Raw genomic sequence first — 18,879 nt, forward strand, 5'->3', positions numbered from 1 at the left:
ATAACAAACCTAAATAGACCTTCATCATTTACTTAGGCTTTCTCATTTTTTCTGTCTATTTTGGAAAATACCTCTATTCCCATATCCTTTTAACATCTTTTACAGTCTAAGAAAGTACTTTCAAAAGGCTTTTTAGAATTAGGAAATGAACTTGGATTCTACTTCCAGCTATACCAACTCAATTTACAATATACTGATCGTTGAATTCCAGTTTGCAAAATTTATAGTTACCACCTTGCAGAAAGAATAAATGGCAATGATTAAAGAATATATGCTTTACTTTAGGGCACCATTAACTATTAGGGTCAACAGCAGCATCCTTCAGAAAACCTAATACAAAAAAGGAAGAAGAGACAAGAAAGGAGGGAGGGAGAGTGGGAAGGAGGGCACAAGGGGGAAGGAGAGAAGGAAAAACAACTACACTTAAGAAATAATTGAGGAGCCTAGTATGGTGGTCCACACACATAATTTCAATATTTCAGAGGCTGAGGCAAGTGGATCACCATGAGTCTGATCCACCTGTGTGGATCTACTGTGGATTATAGAGTGATACCTTGTTTCAATAACCAACCAACCAAATAAATACAAATATATTTTAAAAAATAATTGGGGATTACACATAGAAGATGTCATCTAATATCAGTGCTTAGCAGAAGAGCTTTTAGAACTGGCTAGCAATGAGGAATGTTGACTCTAAACACTCACTGTACAGATGGAGTACCTACAGTCAGAAAGGTTTCTGCCCCATTATATTTAAGTTTATACATACACACACACACACACACACACACACACACACACACACACACGATTTAGGTGTTATGTATACAGAAAGACCAATTACTATGTGAAACAAGAAACAAAAATATGCAAAGTTCAATGATAATCTATTACTTGAAATAATTTCAAGAGGAAATCACATGATAGAAAGTCTTTGGCAAATACATACCAAGGTTCCTGCCATATGTTAGCACTGGTCTGATCCCAAGTCTTCAAGGAAGCTGCTTTCTAGTACATATGTCAAAGACAGCTGGTTCTCTTACATCTAGTTATGCTAATGAAATGGCTTAGCCATATAGTTGCAAAATACAAATATATATATATATCTAAATGATGCAAAGTTTTACCTAAACTGTATTCTCTCACATTTTTTAGTAATGGGTAGTATTCTAAATAATTTAGCACTAAAGATGTGTCCACTTGAATGGCTTGCTTTTATATGCTGATAGATGCTTGCTTGCTTGCTCTGGGAAACTCCTGAGAAGCTGTCAAGCAGCTGTATATGGTAACAGCAATAGTACATGTGGCAAGAGGCAAAGTTCCAGAAGCAACTCGGATGGCAGACAGCCACCATCTAACCCAGAAGAGCCACTCTTCAACAGTGCACATGATTACCAATCAATCAAGAGACCAAATGGTTTCTCCAACAGAGATTCTTCCTTGTAACCAGAGAGAGAACATGAAGAGATTTTTTAAATCACCATTTTAAAGGAATTAGAGATACATGCAAGTAGGGTCATGCTGTTAAAGTCACCTTTCAGCCAGTAGTTTGTCTCATTTTCATTCTAACAACTCAGACAATACTAAGACTAGATTTTCCCCCCAATCAGAGAGATTATATGTGGAAGACTGGCACTGAATTCATACTAAAAGCTTGTTTCCGAATCAACCTGTCTGTAATTCAGGGAGGGTGTTCTAAGAATGTGGCTATTTCTTACACAGGTAAGACAGTGAAGGGTATTGCTTACCCTGACAATTTGCCGAGTACTTGTAATGAAGGCTTTTCTTATACTCAATTCAGTTCCATCAAGGTTGAATTTTCTAGGATTTGCTTCAACTATGCGTGAGCCAAAAAGTTAAGGTAAAGGAATTTCATCTATAAAAGCCTAAAAGCATCTTGTTAAACCACAGAATCACCCATATGCAAGAATAAAAACAGTCCAAACTTTCTGAGAACCGTTGACCTCACATTAAACATTCCCAAACAACACAACTATTGGAAGATCCCTTTGCTCCAAGACAAGATGACCTGGCTGGCAGGTTAGGTAATAGCCTCTGCCAGCAGGGTGGGATACAGCATACCTGTAACCCTAGCACTTGGGAGGAAGCAGGAGGATCTTGAGTTCCAGACCAATGTTGTCTCCAAAAATTGGACTGGGAATGTAGCCCTAAGCAAGGGAGGAGGGAGATGATAAGGAGATGGGACAGGTGAGGGAAGGGGATGCTACAAAATGGGAAGCAGATGGAGAGAGGGAGAAGGTGAGAGGAAGGAAAGTGACTCTGCTAACAGGGTCCACTATAAATCCATGGCTATCTGACCACAGGTAACCAGAATCCCCCTTATGCTTCTGAATACTTTTGTCTATTCTTTTTTGACTTCTGATTACTTTTTTCTTAAGATTGCTTGAGAGGAGCCTAGACTAGCCCAGAACTCTCTAGGTAGTCTGGCCTTGAATTTGTAGTGATCCCCCTGCCTCAGCCTCCCAAATGCTGGAACTGTAGAAATGAGTCGGAACACCCACCTTTTGCAAACCTTTTTCAATGGCCATACCAAAACACTTCTCCTATGCCAAGGTGTTAATCCTCCTGACTCTAAAGAAACCAAGCCCTTTTCAGGGAAATTGCTTTTGATACTTTTATCCCCTAGCCTGGTCCAAATGCTTTAGGTCAGACACTAGAAAAACTGTGCCTTTCTCTCATAGTCTGCAACTATATTGTGTTATTATTTATTATCTCTTCCTAACACAAATTCCATGAGGTGTGGAGGGTACTGTTTCATTTAATCTAATCTTAAAACCAAGGAAATGTTTGGCACTTAGAACACTCAAGAAATGGTTGCTGAATAAACAGTGAGTATGGAAATGTCTGTCCTCACTTCCTCACAATTTCCTTGAGACAAGGGTATACTACATAGCCCAGGCTGGCTTGCAAGTCATGATATAGGTTTATAACCCAGGCTGGAACTGAACTTGAGATTCTCTCGCCTCACCCTTCAAGTGCTAGAACTACAGGTACATACCACCCTACCTAGTCCTTATAATTTCCTTTTTTTTTTTACATTTACTTATTTTTATCTTTAAAAAATTGGTTAGCACACAAAGAAATGGGCTTCATTGCAACATTTCCATACATCTATGTCATCATACTTTGATCTCATTGCCCCTTCCCCATACAAACCCTTTATGCCCCCCTTTCTCACAATTTATATTCCCTAATCTGTCCTAGGGGAAAATAATCTCTCTCTGAAACTGTGTTTGATCCTGTCCCCTCACACCTTTTATTTTTAGGGAACATACTTGCCTTGTAATAACTTAAAGGTACCATGAAAAAAAGTATTTTAATTTTAAAAAAAAAGGTACAATGGTCACTAGAACAGAAATTAAACACTACATACCAACTGCCTATGAGCCTGTGCTAACCAGTGAGTGATCCTTGCAAAAATTGGTTTCCTTGATGATTTCTTCAGAGAAAAAACAAGCCAGAACTTAGACATGAAACTAGCACATCTTCCATCCTAAAGTTTTGGTTAAATATACTTTCTAGTTGAAAAACAAAGGCTGCATAATTCAGCTTCAACTGATCTCTAGTTCATCAGTCAGATCAGTGGGCTTTTTTCCCCAAAATCAAATGCATAAATTAGCATGATAGATCTGCTTTTAGTAAATATAGTTCCATGGTACAAGATGGAACTTGTATCCCACTTCAGGGGACAGTGGCATTTTAATATTACATCTTAAATAGAAGAATCTACAAAAATATCTTCTTTTGATCTCTAATTACCAATGTATAGTACTGGTCGATATACTCCTCTATGTAATGATTGGACGTAAGTGTGCATGTACGCCTGTGTGTATGCATGCCATGTACATGAGCCTGAATTTTCTGCAGTGCTGGAAGCCTGGTCATTGCATATCTGAGGGACATCCCCAGCCTAAGGGCAGGTATCATTCTAAGCTCTTTACACATCTAACTCTTGGCAATCTATAAGTTAGACACTCTTGCTATCCCCTCATCCCTCCTTCAATCTCTCCCTTCCCCCTTTCATTTTACATGTAGATTGTTTTGCCTGCCTGTATATAAGTGTACCATACATGTGCAATGCCCACGGAGGCCAGAACAAAGTGTCGTTAGTCACCATGTGGGTGCTGGGAACCAAACCTGGGTCCTCTGGATGAGCAGCCAGTGCTCTTAAACACTGAGCCATCTCCCCAGCCTCCTAGCTTTCTTTTGAAGAGGAAACTAAAGCACAGAGAAGCCTATTAATGTTGTCAAAACCGCAGTTACTGTCTGTGACTCCCAAGACTCTTGGAATCAATGAGATAACTAATGGCCAGAGCTCCTATACAGCTTCAGGACGCAAGCAGGTCACCAAGTGAATCCACCTTGTAATTACAGGTAGGAACTTCTAATGCCAGCTCCTCCTACTTCTGGGGAGGGAAAGGGTTGAATGATCAACAATGGCCAATGATCTAATCGGTTCATGTCTCTGTGATGAAGCCTCCATAATCCTCAATGGACAGGCTCAGCTGAACACATGGAAATTCCTGGAGAGCAGTGCTCCTGAAGATGGCACACTGCCCTTCTGCCAGTCCTTACCCTGTGCATCTCTCCCACATGTCTACTTTGTAATATCTTTATAATATAAGGAACATAAGTAAAGTGTTACCCTGAGTTCTGCAAGCTGCTCTAAAAAATAAAATTGGGAGGGGGAAGTCAGAAGTACAGATCAGAACCCGGGGTTTGCATCTGGCAACTGACATAGGGCTCTGAATGCTATGGGATTTGATGCTCTCTCTAGGTAGACAGTGTCACAATTGACTTAAATTGTAGAGACTTCAGCTGGTGTCTGCTAGAGAACTGTTTGGTGTGTGGGGAAAATACCTACACAGATGTGGCATCAGAAATATTTTAGTGAGTGTGAGAGAAGAGAGAGAGAGAAAAAAGATTGCTTTTACTTTTACAATGGTGGAGTGAGAATTTGAACACCAGCAGTCTGACCCCAGGGTCCAAGGGGGTGTCCATTGTCCTATGCAGGGTTTGCCATGCACTGTACAACGGGGCTATCCTACCAGATATCACTGGACAATGACTTCAAATGTGTCACAGTACAAATGAGAGGCAGATCAACCACTCTAAAACCAAACCTGCGGTCTGTGTCCACTTATCTGTGTACCCAACACCCCCATACCCGACAGCACTGAGAAGGATATTGATGGTTTCATCAAGGTCCTCCAGGTCCCACTCTATGCTACGGAGGTTGTTCCTCAGCTCATTGGTAGTCCAGTCGATTTCTTCTCTTGTTGCTGTGGAGGGGTCCTGAAGGAGCTCTGTCCATCTCTGAAACAATCCCTGGGCAGTGTTGACTGCTTTCTGTACCTCTCTGTAGTCAAGAAGGAGGGAAAGACCAGTCACACGACTCATTCCATGACTGAGTACAGTACTTAAGGCAACATCACCACCACACACCATCCTTATAACCCAACTCCCATGGACAAGGCTCTCTTGGAAAAATCCCAAAGTTCAAATACAGAGAATGAATATTATGTTCCCAGCAAATGAAGAATAAATTAGCGACTATTTAAACAACTATAACATCAAGTTTTGTTTTTTTTTAAATTGGTTATACTAAAGTAATATAAAGGAGCAATCCTATGAACTAACTAAAGGGCTCTCTGCAGTCCCACTGCTTCATTTGGTGTGATAAGGCAATCTATATTGGACAAGAAAGTCTTTCTTGAGGTGGGAAGGTAGAAGGAGGGCTACTCTTCCATAGCTTGTACTTTATAGAAGTATTTTAATTTAAGTTTTGGGGTGTGTGTGTGTGTGTGTGTGTGTGTGTGTGTGTGTGTTGAGACAGGGTCTCACTATGTAGCTTTGCTGGCCTGGAATTCACTATACAAACCAGGCTGACCTTGAGCTCACAGAGATTTTCCTGTCTCTGCCTTCTAAATACTGGAATTAAAAGCATACATCAAATTGCCCAGTTTTAATCTGAGACATTTTTAAAAATATTTTATTATTTTTATTTTATGTGTACAAGTGTATTGCCTGCATGTATATGAGTACACTCATGTTGTGCAATGCCACAGAGGTCAGAAGAGGGCTTCAGATTTCCCTGGAACTGGAGTTAAGGATGGTTTGTAGCCACCATGTGGGTGCTGGGAATTGAACCCGGGTCCTCTGCAAGAGCAGTCAGGGCTCTTAACCGCTGAGCCATCTCTCCAGCCCCAATCTGAGACATTTTTAAACCCAAAATCTCATTAGAAGATTTCTAAACATTATTAGTTTTAATATGCATCTGCTTTCCTGGATTAAACAACACTGTATTAACAGATTAAATGTTTTTCTTGTTTAGAGTGCAATATTAGGCATGCGCTCTGTGCTTAGGATGTTTTCAGACTAGCTATAGTTAGAAGGTTCTAAGAACATTCTCTACTATCAGTAGGCCTAAATCTCTGACTTTAATGTTATATTCTAACAACTGTACAGAAAAGCCACATGTTGGATTGGGATTGTTTACCCACTTACCCATGTCTATGCTGGGATTTTTGTCTGATTTGAGCTTGCAAAGAAATACATCTCTCACTTAACCTGGAGCTCCTCCATTCAACTAGGCTGATGGGCCAGTAAGCCCAGTATCTTCCGGACTCCCCCTCAACAAAGCTGAGATTATAACCCCACCCCCTTTTTAAATGTGGGTGCTGAAGATCAAACTCAGGTACTCATGCTTGGGCAGCATACACTTTACCAAAGAACTATCTCCACAGCACTGTCTATCTTAACTGTAGTAATTGTGCACATATGAATCAAACTAGGCACAACCATACACTAAATGGTGTGAATTTTATTGTAGGTAAATTATAACTTCCTAAAATTAAGAAAATTATATTTAAAGGGCAAGATTTTATAAAAAGAATCCTTACTGTTTCATGAAGGATCTCCTTATGGGAGTATAACTGACTTTTTTCACTGAGTCCTAAGTGGTAAGGAATACAACTGTGAGTTCATAAGGGACCAGTAATTTATGCTGACACTGGTGTTCACCCACTAGGGCTTTTGATCAGTGCAAATGTTAACACAGTGAAAGAGGCAACAACACTACAATACTATTATGAAGAGTCTGAGTACCAATTATGAAGGTCTGCCACCAATCCTTCTGTGGCAATATCACAAGAACCCTTGTGGTCCAGGATCAGACCTTCAGAATTGCATGGTCTTGAGGATGGAGAGATGGCTCAGCAGTTAAAAGCACTTGCTGCTTTTCTAGAGGACCCAGGTTCAGGTTCCAGAACCCACGTGAGGCAGCTCCCAACTGCCTGTAACTCTACCTCCAGGAGATTCAACCACCCTCTTCTGGCCTCTTCTGGCATACACACACACACACACACACACACACACACACACACACACACACACAAATTTAAAAAACAAAAACAAAAACAAAAAAACCTGCATTGCTTTAAGATACTGACACTCCATCTATAATTGAGCGAGTGTGCCTAGCTAGATTAGACTCTGGGAGTGTGCCAAGGTGGACTCTTGTGGCACTGAAGTCTTTTAAGTATGCTGGAATTAAAGCAGTCCTGGGCAAGCAGGAATTAGAAAATGCTGTAGAGCCATCCCAGGATAACACTCAATACACCACAGGCCTCACCAGGTACTTGGTTTATCCCATTCTAAAGCTCTTGGCTTTAAAATAGGATTCATTTCTAATTTTCATTTTATAGCATGATCACTATTTTATATTTCTAAGGCAGATGCTTGAAGAGATCCCAAAGGTGGGCACTGCTAGTGATAGTTCTGATTTTGAAAGAAAAGTCAGAGCCTACAGAATCTGCAGGAACCCTATCCTAACAGTAATGAAGAGGCCTTTCAAGACAGCAAACAGCTCCCAATCTCCTAGTAATATTTTTCAGACATGAACAGGTAATGGGAAATAACATTGGTCACAACCAAATTTTTTGATGGTGCTGGGTTTTTAAGAGTCTCACTATGTAGCCTAGGTTAACCTTGAACTCACAGTCAGTCTTCTTGCCTCAGCCTCCTGAAGGCTGGGGTTATTGTAGGTATGTGCAGCCATGTCTGGTACCAAACTTTTGGAAACTCTAGCCAGAATTTCCTAAAGAACATGAAATTTCTGCATAGTGTCAAAGGCCACAAGCTACACCTAATAATATGTAGGAGCAACCAGTGACACCCTTTCTGCTCAGAACTTCAGGCAAGCACCTAGCACTGAAGACGGGGGAGCATTTAGCATTTCAATTAAGCCAATTCATAAAACTCAAGAGCATATGTTTATACCATCCATTTGAGATCTGTGAGGTGAGAAATGCCCTTCTTCCTCCTTCACTGTTTTTCTGGAAAGGCAAGGGAGGGTGTCTCAGGATCAACCTGGGAAAGCACAACAGCTCTGTCAGCACTGTCATCTACCTGCACAGCCAGCCCTGTGAGCACTGTATCCTAAGTGAGTTGCTGGGGCAGCTGGCTCTATAGGCCACAGCTTAGGGCTGAAATCTCAATGATATTGGTCTGATATTTATTCTGGAGAGTCCAGCTTAGCTACATTCAGGGTTTTCTCCCAACTATGCAATGGGAGTGATTAAAGTCGAATACTCAAGACTTGTACCACAGCACAGATACACTTTGAATTCTTGGGGTTTGGCTTAGCAAACTTCTTGGTAAGTAGCAATCACTCACCAATAGCTTAGGAACCTTGTCTAGCATTTCACTGAAAGCTTGCTTGTTACCTTCCTATGAACTGTGGCTCTAGCTCCTTGATGGGAGAGAAGCCATGATCAAGTCACTGATGGAGAGAGATGACTTATCTCCATGAGTGAGGCAGTTTTCTGCTCCACATGCTTCCAAAGTCATCCCAAAGTCAGTCTTCTACATCATTTTGTGGACAACAGGCATCATACTTGAGAACAAGACTTTATCCCCTTACTGTTCAACAGCCCACCAAAACCAAGGGGCCTACCATGCTCTCATGAACATCAGAACGAAGGCCTCTACTGCAAGCCCTAGTATGTCTAGAGGACCACTTGTAAGACAATACTTTTTTCCTGGTAAATGAGTAAAAGTCACCAAATTCTCTAAATAAGATTCTTCTACCCCTTTTAAATAAAAGGTGGATGGCAATAGGACTGATCCTTCGAAGCCAGTTCAACATGAACTACTGCCACCTAATGCCACTAATGCCTTTTGCCACCTTTCCAAACTGTTCCACTATTGTGAACAGCCCACTGTCCCAATCAACTTAGTCTAAGAGGGGGACAGATAGTATTTCCAGATGTCAAACAATTTTTTTTTTAATTTTTATTTTACCAAGTATAAAGGGGGAAAGAGGAGATCTCAGGTAATTAAGAGTGGATATTGTTTGAATGTGTCCCCAACGTTCCCTGTGTCAGTGGTTTAGTTCTCAGTGTGGCAGTGTGGAGGTGTTTCAGAGGCAAGTCTGAGTGGGAAATGGTTAGATCACAGATGACATGACACTCAAAGGCAAAGGCAATTAAGGTAGTTCTTATAAGAGAAAGTGGTTACAAAAGAAAGTCTGACCCCTCCCTGATCTCTGTCTCCTGTCTATATGATATTTTTCCCTCTCATAAACACCAGCATCATGGTGTGATGCACTTCAGGAGGGCTCTCTCTAGAGAGCCCAATTTTGAACTTTCAGCCTCCAGAACTGTGAGCTAAATAAATCTTTCCTCTTTATAAGGTATCCACCCTCAGTTGTTGCATTAGAACAACAGAAAACTGACTAATACAGGGAGCCTTGTTTCTCAGTAGCTGTCATTCAGGTGTATTAACAAACTGAATAATTGTAGTTGCAACTTCCCTTTTGATTTTGCCTTTCTTCTTTGACCAGGCTGACAGACTCTGAATTGGCATCTGTTTCAGTTACTGTGGTTTCGTAACAATTACTCCCAAACCTGGTGTGAAACAGTATTTGTGTTCAGAGATTCTGTGGGTGAGTCATCAGTCACAGCAAGGATGACCTGTCCCAGATCCAAGTTGTCTGGGGTCTTAGCTACAGTCATAAGAACACAGGCTCCTCAGTCACTTCTCTTGATCTCAATGTGATCTCTCTGGATCCATCCAGCAGAATGGCTTCATGGTAACTAGACTTCCTACATGTCAGCCTAGACACCCTAAACTTGTGTCCTAATACAGAACGCTGCACTGGCTCTTTTTTTTTATATATATTTTATTATTTTCATTTTATGTGTATGAGTGTTATACCTGCATGTAGATAAATGCACCCGTGTCATGCAATGCCCATGGAGGACAGAAGAGGCTGTCGGATCACCTGGAACTGGAGTTACAGACAGTTGTTAGCTGCCATGTGGGTGCTAGGAATTGAACCCAGGTCTTCTGCAAGAACAGTGTTCTTAACTGCTGAGCCATCCCTCCAGCCCCATGCACTGGCTCTTTTATGAGTGACTTCTCTACTTCATTCTTTGTCAAGTCAGTTACAAAGGTGCAGCTGGGTTTGGGCAATTGGCAAGAAGTAATACCAGCTTTGCAACTGAAGAAAAACAAAGGGGACAATGCATATGTTGGTAAAGCCTGTGTCTGAAAGAGCATCCATCCTGCGAGTCTCCTTACAGAGGGGTCTCTGGTTCAACAACACACAAGAAACCAATAAAGGTAGACAGCTTCTAATGCAGTAGTGAAATTAAAGACTCAAGCTGTGCAAGCCCCAGCAACCACCCACTCTCCCACCTACCGCCCTGCACTCCCCCAAACCTCATTCCACTGCCAATCTTCGATAAGAAAGGATCTTTCAATTGCTTGACTTCCACACTCACATCTTTTATAGTTAAGGGAAAACCATACACACTCTTCTCTTAGCCTTACTGTCAATCCAGAAAAGAAAGAGTCTCTAAGTACTTACAGTTGTACACAAATTTGACCCATAGCTATTTGTTAGTTTCTTTTGCATTATTACTGTGATCCAAATACTAGAGAAAACAAGGGAGGAAAGACTGATTTTTGGATCAAAGTTTCTGAGGTTCAGTCCATGGTCTCTTGGTCAGAACACCATGTCAATACCTTCCCCCCAACACTTCCTCTAGGGTTCAGGGACCTCACTAACAGCACCACTGCTTGAGGCCCAACCTTTAAATACACAAGCCCTGACTGAGGTCACATTTCTTCTTTTTTTCTTTTTCTTTTTTTTTTTTTGTGTGTGTGTGTATTTCATACAGATCATCTCAAACAATCTTAATCATCTTTATACCACCATCACCACCAGCAACCTCCCATAGCATTCCCCCTCCACACACCCCGACTGGAGCCCATATGCTCTGTCATCCCTATTACTGCCCACTGTGTTGTTAGTGCCCCCTAGCTGTTCCCCAGTGCCAAGTCCATCTGCTGAGTCTAGTCAGCTTATCTAGAGTCCCTTGTTTTAGGAAGATCAGCTCTTCTTCATCTAGCAGCTATCAGTTGCCAGCATTCCTTTAGGTAAGATTGGGATCTGCTGTTCATTCTCCCAGTTCTATGCTGGGTTACTGTCTGTCTGAGTTTTCATGGGACTTGTGTATGCTGACACCATTGTCACAGAATCGTATGAGCAGGTTCCCAAGAGCTTGTAGGACTCTGTGTCCATATAGTCATGCACATCCTTCCTGGCTCTGACAGTCTTTCCACCCCCTCTTCCTGGATGGTCCCTGAGCCTTGGGTGGATTAAGTTTAATAAAAGGGTTCTGTCCAAGGACCATTATTTAGCAGACCCTTGATCACTACACTTTGGCCATTTGTGACCCTTTGTGTTCCTGGCCCTCTGCTCCATGAGGGAGCTTCATCATTGAGAACTGATTTCTTAGTGTCCTCTTCATTATCTCTGTTCTATGTTCTGTGAGCCTTAGGTGTAGAGGTTGCATTGCAGATGTGTCCCTTAGGCCTGGGCAATTAGACAAAGTTCATGTGTGACCAGTTGTGGTACTTAGTATTAGTCTCCGCTGCAAAATGAGCTTCTTTGATGAGTGGTGACTGGGATATTTGTCTGTAAATATAAGGATACACCTTTTGTACATAATAAGAAATCACATTAGTCTAGTGATGTGAGAGTTTTAGGGTTTTCTCTAAGATCTATGACCACTCTGGCCATGTGTATTAGGGTATGTTATAGTACCACACTTGAGTTTCCTTACGTCATTGGTGCAGTAGTGGCACTTTTATCTTGGGGGCAATCAAGCTACCTAATTTGACTAAGGTCACAGCAGTCAAAATGATGTTTAATACAGGGGTTCTGTTCAAGGACCATTATTTAGCAGACCCTGATCGCTATACTTTGGCCATTTGTGACCAAAATTTTCTCTTTCCTCTCTTTCCACTTAATCCCAGTATTGCTCATCATTCCTTTACAACTTCTGTCAGACCCCAATCTTTCATATCCAAAGCACAGTGTGCTGTTTCCACAACTCTCCTGTGACATTCCTCTCACCAAGCACCCTGCAAGCTGAGTCATGAGAATGTAACTTGCCCTTATTTTGAATGTACATGACACTACACCCCATCACATCAATTTTCTTCCAACTTCCTTTGTTTCTGTGACTTCATACTTTTCTAGTTTCTCTTTCCTTTCTTTCCACTTAATCCCAGTATCGCTTATCATTCCTTTACAACTTCGGGGTGCTCATCAACATTTATAGGTTCAAAGCATCCCTTTTAAGCTGATGAGTGGTATTTCCTAACCACTTACCCAAGTATTAATTCTTTTTCACTAGCCACCTATAGGAACATTCCAGTTGTTCAAAACTAAACTAATCCCGCCTCCCTACAAGAAAGCAGATATTCAAACACACAAAGTCTGTTTCCCTCTCTAACTCTTAGAGCAGTCAACTGTGCCAATGTTTCTCAAGTTTGGAAATGAGTCTAAGTGCAAGTCACTGCTGACTCCACTTCTCATCTTGCACAACCTCTACGAAGCTCAATCAATATATTTAGACCCGAAAGAAACATTCAAAATAACTTAACCTACACTCAGTGAACTAAAGAAACCAGAGCTCAGGCACCTTGGCTGCTTGCCTTAAATTCTTTGGATTGAGTATAAAAACATTCCACTACCAAGACCTATTCAATCTCAGTTTTGCAAAGCCTCCACACAAATCTTTCTTTATGAAATCAGAAGATCTGGGTATGAGCCCTTGAAAGGTGATTATAAGTGAATGGTACCTGCTAGTTAAAAAACTGCCTCCTGAGGCTGGAGAGATGGCTCAGTGGTTAAGAGCACTGACTGCTCTTGCAGAGGACCCATCTGTTACTCCAGTTCCAGGGGATCTGATATCCTCTTCTGGTGTCCACAGGCATTGTACCCATGGGTGCACTTACATACATGCAGGCAAAACACTCATACACATAAAAAATTAGCCAAGTGTGGTCTCACCTTTAAACGTAGGACTCAGAAGATAGTGGCAGGAGGATCTGTGAGATCAAGACCAGCCTGGTCTATATAGCAAGTTCCAGGCTAGCTGGGACTACAGAGAGACTCTCAAAAACTAAAAAAAAAAAAAAAAAAAAAAAAAAAAAAAATTTAAAAACATTTTAGCCGGGCGTGGTGGCGCACGCCTTTAATCCCAGTACTAGGGAGGCAGAGGTGGGTGGATCTCTGTGAGTTCAAGGCCAGCCTGGTCTCCATTAGAAAATCCAGGCCAGCTGTGGCTACAGGGAGACCTTGTCTCAAAAAGACCAAAAAAAAAAAAAAATTTCTTAAAAATCTGCTTCTTAAACACTATGTGGCTGGTGGATTTCTGCTTCAGATGCTGGAGCCAGGGCTTTTCCTGCAAAACTCTTACATAGTAGGCGATAAATTATATTTATAGTCAAAATATAAAACAGAGATTAAAAGTCTCTTTAAAAATGGTCTCTGGGTATAAAGAGATGCAGATGAGAAGATCCTAAGACAACACAGAAGGTGCTCCAATTTCTAAACTAATTAACAATATACACATATATAAATCCTCACCTTTCCAACTTATAAGCTTTTAAAGTAACTTTGCTCATTACAAAACGATAATAATAGTATCTACTTTTGAAGAACTAAAAAGCAATTCCCTTTTGGGATTCTTCCCTGAACACAGCATTGGCAATGTCAAAACTTCACAAAGAGTTTCAAACGCTAAGGCACTGGCTACTGCACACTTGGAGCAAAGTTAAGGGGCTCTTTTTTGATTTTCCCTCACACTGATGTATCCAACACTGCTACCAACTCAATATTCCTAAAGCCCTAATTTCACTTCACTTCCCCATCCCAAAAATCTTTAATGGCATCAAGATGAGGTTTTCCTCAGGTTAACATAATCTGACCCTACTCTACCTGTACTCAGTGAAAATTAGATTGTTCAAATGTGAATCCTGAAGCCACTTAGTAGTTGTGTGACCCTTCTATATAATTCCTCAGTTTTCTTCTCTGAAATGGTACTAAATTCCCCATTATCTGGGTGTCCTTACAAGGTGGAAGTCTGTTTAAAGCACTCCCTTACCACACAGCCCTTGGTCAGGAGCTGTATCATGTAAGTCTTAGGCATTATACTCACTTCTCCAACAAACTGCCTACTTCCCTGGGCTGCTGTCCTCTATGACTTCTAAACATCCAATGTCCCCCAGTTGGCATCTGCTGATGATGTTGCCACCCATGAAGCACCACTCCTCCTCTACTATCATCACCCTCTATAAGGAGAGGATGCTAATATTTTTGCTGTATATTCAACGTGCTAGGCTCGAAATACAGGAAAAACGAACAGTTCCAACCCTCAGAGCTCACAATCTAATGAAAGACAGCCAGAGGAAGAAGCAGAATAATACATTACAGTTACGAAGGAAAGCCCTTCCTGGAGGCTGTAGAGATGCTTGCTTACACTGACTCCTGAGAGCTGGGCAGGTGAATTACACAGAGTAGGGGCACGTAGAGTAAGAGCACTTGGTACTACAGCAGCCAGGGACTGAGGTGACATGCTAGAACACCCACAGAGGCCAAGGACAGGCAGAATGAGTAGAGGATGACAGGTGCTCTACCACGTGGTAATGAGGCCTTTGCGTTTCATTCTTTAGGCAACAGGCAAACAGGCAGCCATTAAATGGTGTTAAGTAGAGTATTATCTTTTCCAGCCTAGAAGGGCTACATTGTGCTGTCCAATATGGATGGAATCCTCACTTAAAAGTGGCTAGACTGACTGAGGAACTAAAACTAAAATCTAATTAATTTTAAAACCAATGCAATTCAGTTGCTAAAAAATTAGTATGTATGTTTGGAACAATTAGGGTATGTGACTTTTTTTTTGTTTTTGAGATATGGTCTCATATAGCCCAGGCTGCCCTCCCACGTGCTGAGATTATATACATTCCCCACCACCTCAGACACTGACTATGTTTTTTGAAGGTTAGGTTTAAAGAACTCTAAATACAAAACAATGTAGTCAAAATTTTAACACCCAAATTTGAATGAGATAGAAGTATAAAATAACAGATTCTGAAAGCTTAGTTCAAACAGTAAAATATTTCATTAATAATCTTTAATCACACCAAGCATGGAAGCACATGTCTTTTGCCCTGGCACTGGGAAGGCAGAGGCAGGCAGAGCTTGGTGAATTGGAGGCCAGCCTGGGCTATGTAGTGAGATCCAGGCCAGTCAGAGCTACATACTGAGAGCCTGTCCCCAACCTGCCCCCCCCAAAATCTTTAATCACATGTTGAAGTCAAGTATATATCTGTTATCTCAGTATTAAGGAGGCTGAGGCATGACTGCCAAGTTTAAGGCTAGTCTGGGCTACACTGCAAATACCAAGCCAGCAAGAACTACATAATGAGATTCCCATCTTGAAAAAAATCACATCTTGCAGTAATATTTTGAAAAACTTAAAGGAGACATTGAAACCAATTTCACTTCTTTTTCTGTAGCTATTGAAAAATGTAAAATGATGGTGCCTATAATTACAGCACTCAGAAGGCGGGGTAGGAGAATCAGAAGCTCAAGGCCAGAGTGGAATACATGAGAATCTATGTCAAAAAAAAGGTAAAATGAGATGGAGTCCAGACTGTATTTCTGCTAGATTGTCCTGAGCAAACAGATCCAAGGACAAAAGATAGAAACTGGAGAAAGAAACTATCCCTTCCCTAAGTATCTAGATAGGAGAGATGGGGCCAAATTATCTAAATTCCGCTCATCTTCAAAACCTATCACATCCCAAAGTTTATCACCTGTAGCACTCACTCTTCACTTATGATCACCTGTCATTCCTACTTAATTCTGAGGTGATTTGCTACTCAAGTTAGACTACCAGCACATTGTCTAAGGGTCATACTTTAGACATCTTTAATTTTTCTACACTGTGATGCATTTTCAATATTCTTTTGGGTTTTTAAAACTATTTTATTTATTATTTTATGTGTATGAGAGTATTGCCTGCATGCATGTAAGTGCATCCAGTCATGCAATGTCCACGGAGGTCAGGAGAGGGCGTTGGATCCCCTGGAACTGGTGGTTGTTAGTTGCCATGTGAATGCTGGGAATCAAATCCAGGTCCTCTCCAAGAGCAATCAGTGCTCTTAACCAATGAGCCATCTCTCTAGCCCTACTCTTGTTTATTAAACTCTTACATTTATTTACTTCGTGAGCCTGTGCTTATGTGTGTGGGTGCATGCACATGAAGGTCAGAGGACAAACTGCAGGAGTTGGTCTTCTCCTTTTACCACACTGGCTCCAGGGATCAAACTCAGGTCCATGAGACTTGGCCACACGTGCCCTTACCCATTGAGCCATCTTGCTGGCCCTCACAATTGTTACCCAACAGAAATGCACAGTACAAACACATCATCACACAAACATCTGGAGACACCTATGTGGCCAGCTTTACCTTTCCACAGCAGGAAGTACTGAGAACTACTTTTCCTTCAGTTGCCTTAAACACTTAAAGTAGTAATGCCTAATTAGTAAGCAAAGTGCTGTTGGGTTGTCTTGGATACTGTCAAAGGAAAAAAAGTCAATATGGCTAAGCAATTAAGAATTTTCACAAATTCCACTGAAAAGCAATAAATTTCTGGTCATTTCTGACCTTCACTACCAGAGATAACCTTTGCCACCATGTATTAAAAGCTTCCATCTAAGGGAAAAGTATACAACTTTAAATTTTGAAAATTAACTCCTAAATCAATCTCCTAAAAACCCATTTTCCAGACAGGAAATTTTTACCATTAAATCTACACCTTCCCATTTTCCCATGCAAATTAAAGTGAAGGAAAAACCTTTTCTGGGAAAGTGTTAAGAAGTAGTCTACATATATTTATTGCACCATCAATAATAAAGTATTTCATCTAAAGTACCACTTAAATTTTCTCGGCTACCCTTAAATACAAAAACAAATACCCATACTACTGGCCAGCTTTTACCACCACGCAACTGAGAAGCCACTAGTTAAAAGGGGACACAGGATCAATAGTGCTTATCCTATGGGAACTTGACATTTCTCTGACATTCAAATCAAGTTATTGACATATATTACAACATCATAACTGCTCTCTCTAGCATTTGTGTAATGGCTACAAAGTTGATACAACAAAGTGCAGTTAAGTTTCCATCTCCCAACAGGCAATCAAAGATGGAGTCTGGACAGTTCCCATGGAAAACAGGCAGCTCCGTTCTAAAAGGCAGAATGAGAAGTGAGGGAAACCTGTCAAGACCCCTGTTCGAAACCAAGGAGTTCAAAAGAAACACTCATTTCCTTTGGCACGGTGGGAAAATCCCGGTTGCTCACAGAAAGCCGAGTAAAGTTTGGTTTGGCTGATTTCACCTTGTTTTCCTTCCAACATCAGCATCAGGCCGGAGGACTTTTCTTCCCCTGGCATTTCTCAGGGCGCACTCCCCCGCAGAGCCGCGCGTCCCGGGCGCCGCGCTCCGGCCTCCCCCGCCCGGCTCCTGCAGACCTACCCCGTTGCCCTCGGGCCGGCGGCAGGGTCGGGTCCAGCAGCCAGCACGGACAATGAAGCTCGCCCCCGCGCAGGCCCACTCCGGAGCTCGAGAGGGCCATTTCCCTTTTCCTGCCCAGATGCTGCCCGCCCGCTGCCCCGCGGGTTGCTCGCCACCTGCACAGCCCGTGACCCCCGACCGAGCTGCAGAGCGGCGCGCGGGCCCACAGGGGTTCCCGGGGTCCTAGCGACGCAGGCCGCGAGGTCTCGGGAGGCCATTCCCCCCAACCCCCTGCGGTGACGGCGCCTGCCTCGACCTCCCTCCCCTCCCCCTGCGGCAGGAGCCCTCGGCCCACACTCACCCTTTCACCACAAAGAAGGGGTCCTCCATGGACATGACGCCCCGGCCGGCCGCCCGCGCCCTCCCAGCGGCCTTCTGCGGCCAGCGCCTCGCCTGGGGCACCCGGAGCAGCGGTGCGCGGGCCCGGTGGCCGACAGCCGCCACTCCAGCACTCGGTCAGCGCCCAGCCGAATCTAGACTCAGAGCCGGGCCCCCGCAACAGCCTCCTCCCACAGTGGCTCCCGGCGCGTCGGCGCCTGACTCCGCCCCTAGCCCCCGGAAGCGACCAATCACGAACGAGGCCCGCAGCTCCACTTCCGCACTCGAGACCACGTGACCCGAGACCCCCCCCAGCCCCGACGAGGGGCGGGGCCTGGGGCTGCGTCACTCGACCCGAGGGGCGGGGCTCTGACTGGTGGGAAGTCTCCGGCCTCCCCTGGGAGGAGGCAGTGGGTTTTTAAGAAAACAGTAGGTGTATCTGATTTGCATAATCCTTTTACCTTTCCTCTACTTTTAATACTTGGTTTTAACTTCTGGTGACTTACAAATCCATCCCAACATTTTCACATAATCTAATCATGACAAAGCTACAGGACTCTTGTGCTGAGGTCATGCACTGAGCTAAAGGCTATATA

The 18,879-nt window shown here is 42.6% G+C and overlaps 1 protein-coding gene across 1 annotated transcript in view; it reads right to left on the minus strand.

Annotated features, from left to right (window-relative positions):
* Positions 1-18,485, minus strand: part of Stx6 (syntaxin 6) — a 43,943-nt gene extending 25,458 nt beyond the window's left edge. The window contains exons 1-3 of the mRNA XM_008829743.2: positions 18,267-18,485; positions 5,211-5,380; positions 1,749-1,843 (exon numbers count right to left, since the gene is read on the minus strand). Coding sequence (XP_008827965.1) covers positions 1,749-1,843; positions 5,211-5,380; positions 18,267-18,301 — 300 coding nt within the window. The 5' untranslated portion in view covers positions 18,302-18,485. The remainder of the gene's footprint in view (positions 1-1,748; positions 1,844-5,210; positions 5,381-18,266) is intronic.
* Between the last annotated feature and the right edge of the window lie 394 nt (positions 18,486-18,879).

The sequence above is a fragment of the Nannospalax galili genome, unplaced genomic scaffold, assembly GCF_000622305.1.
Source record: "Nannospalax galili isolate Female #2095 unplaced genomic scaffold, S.galili_v1.0 scaffold294, whole genome shotgun sequence".
NCBI classification, from domain to species: domain Eukaryota; kingdom Metazoa; phylum Chordata; class Mammalia; order Rodentia; family Spalacidae; genus Nannospalax; species Nannospalax galili.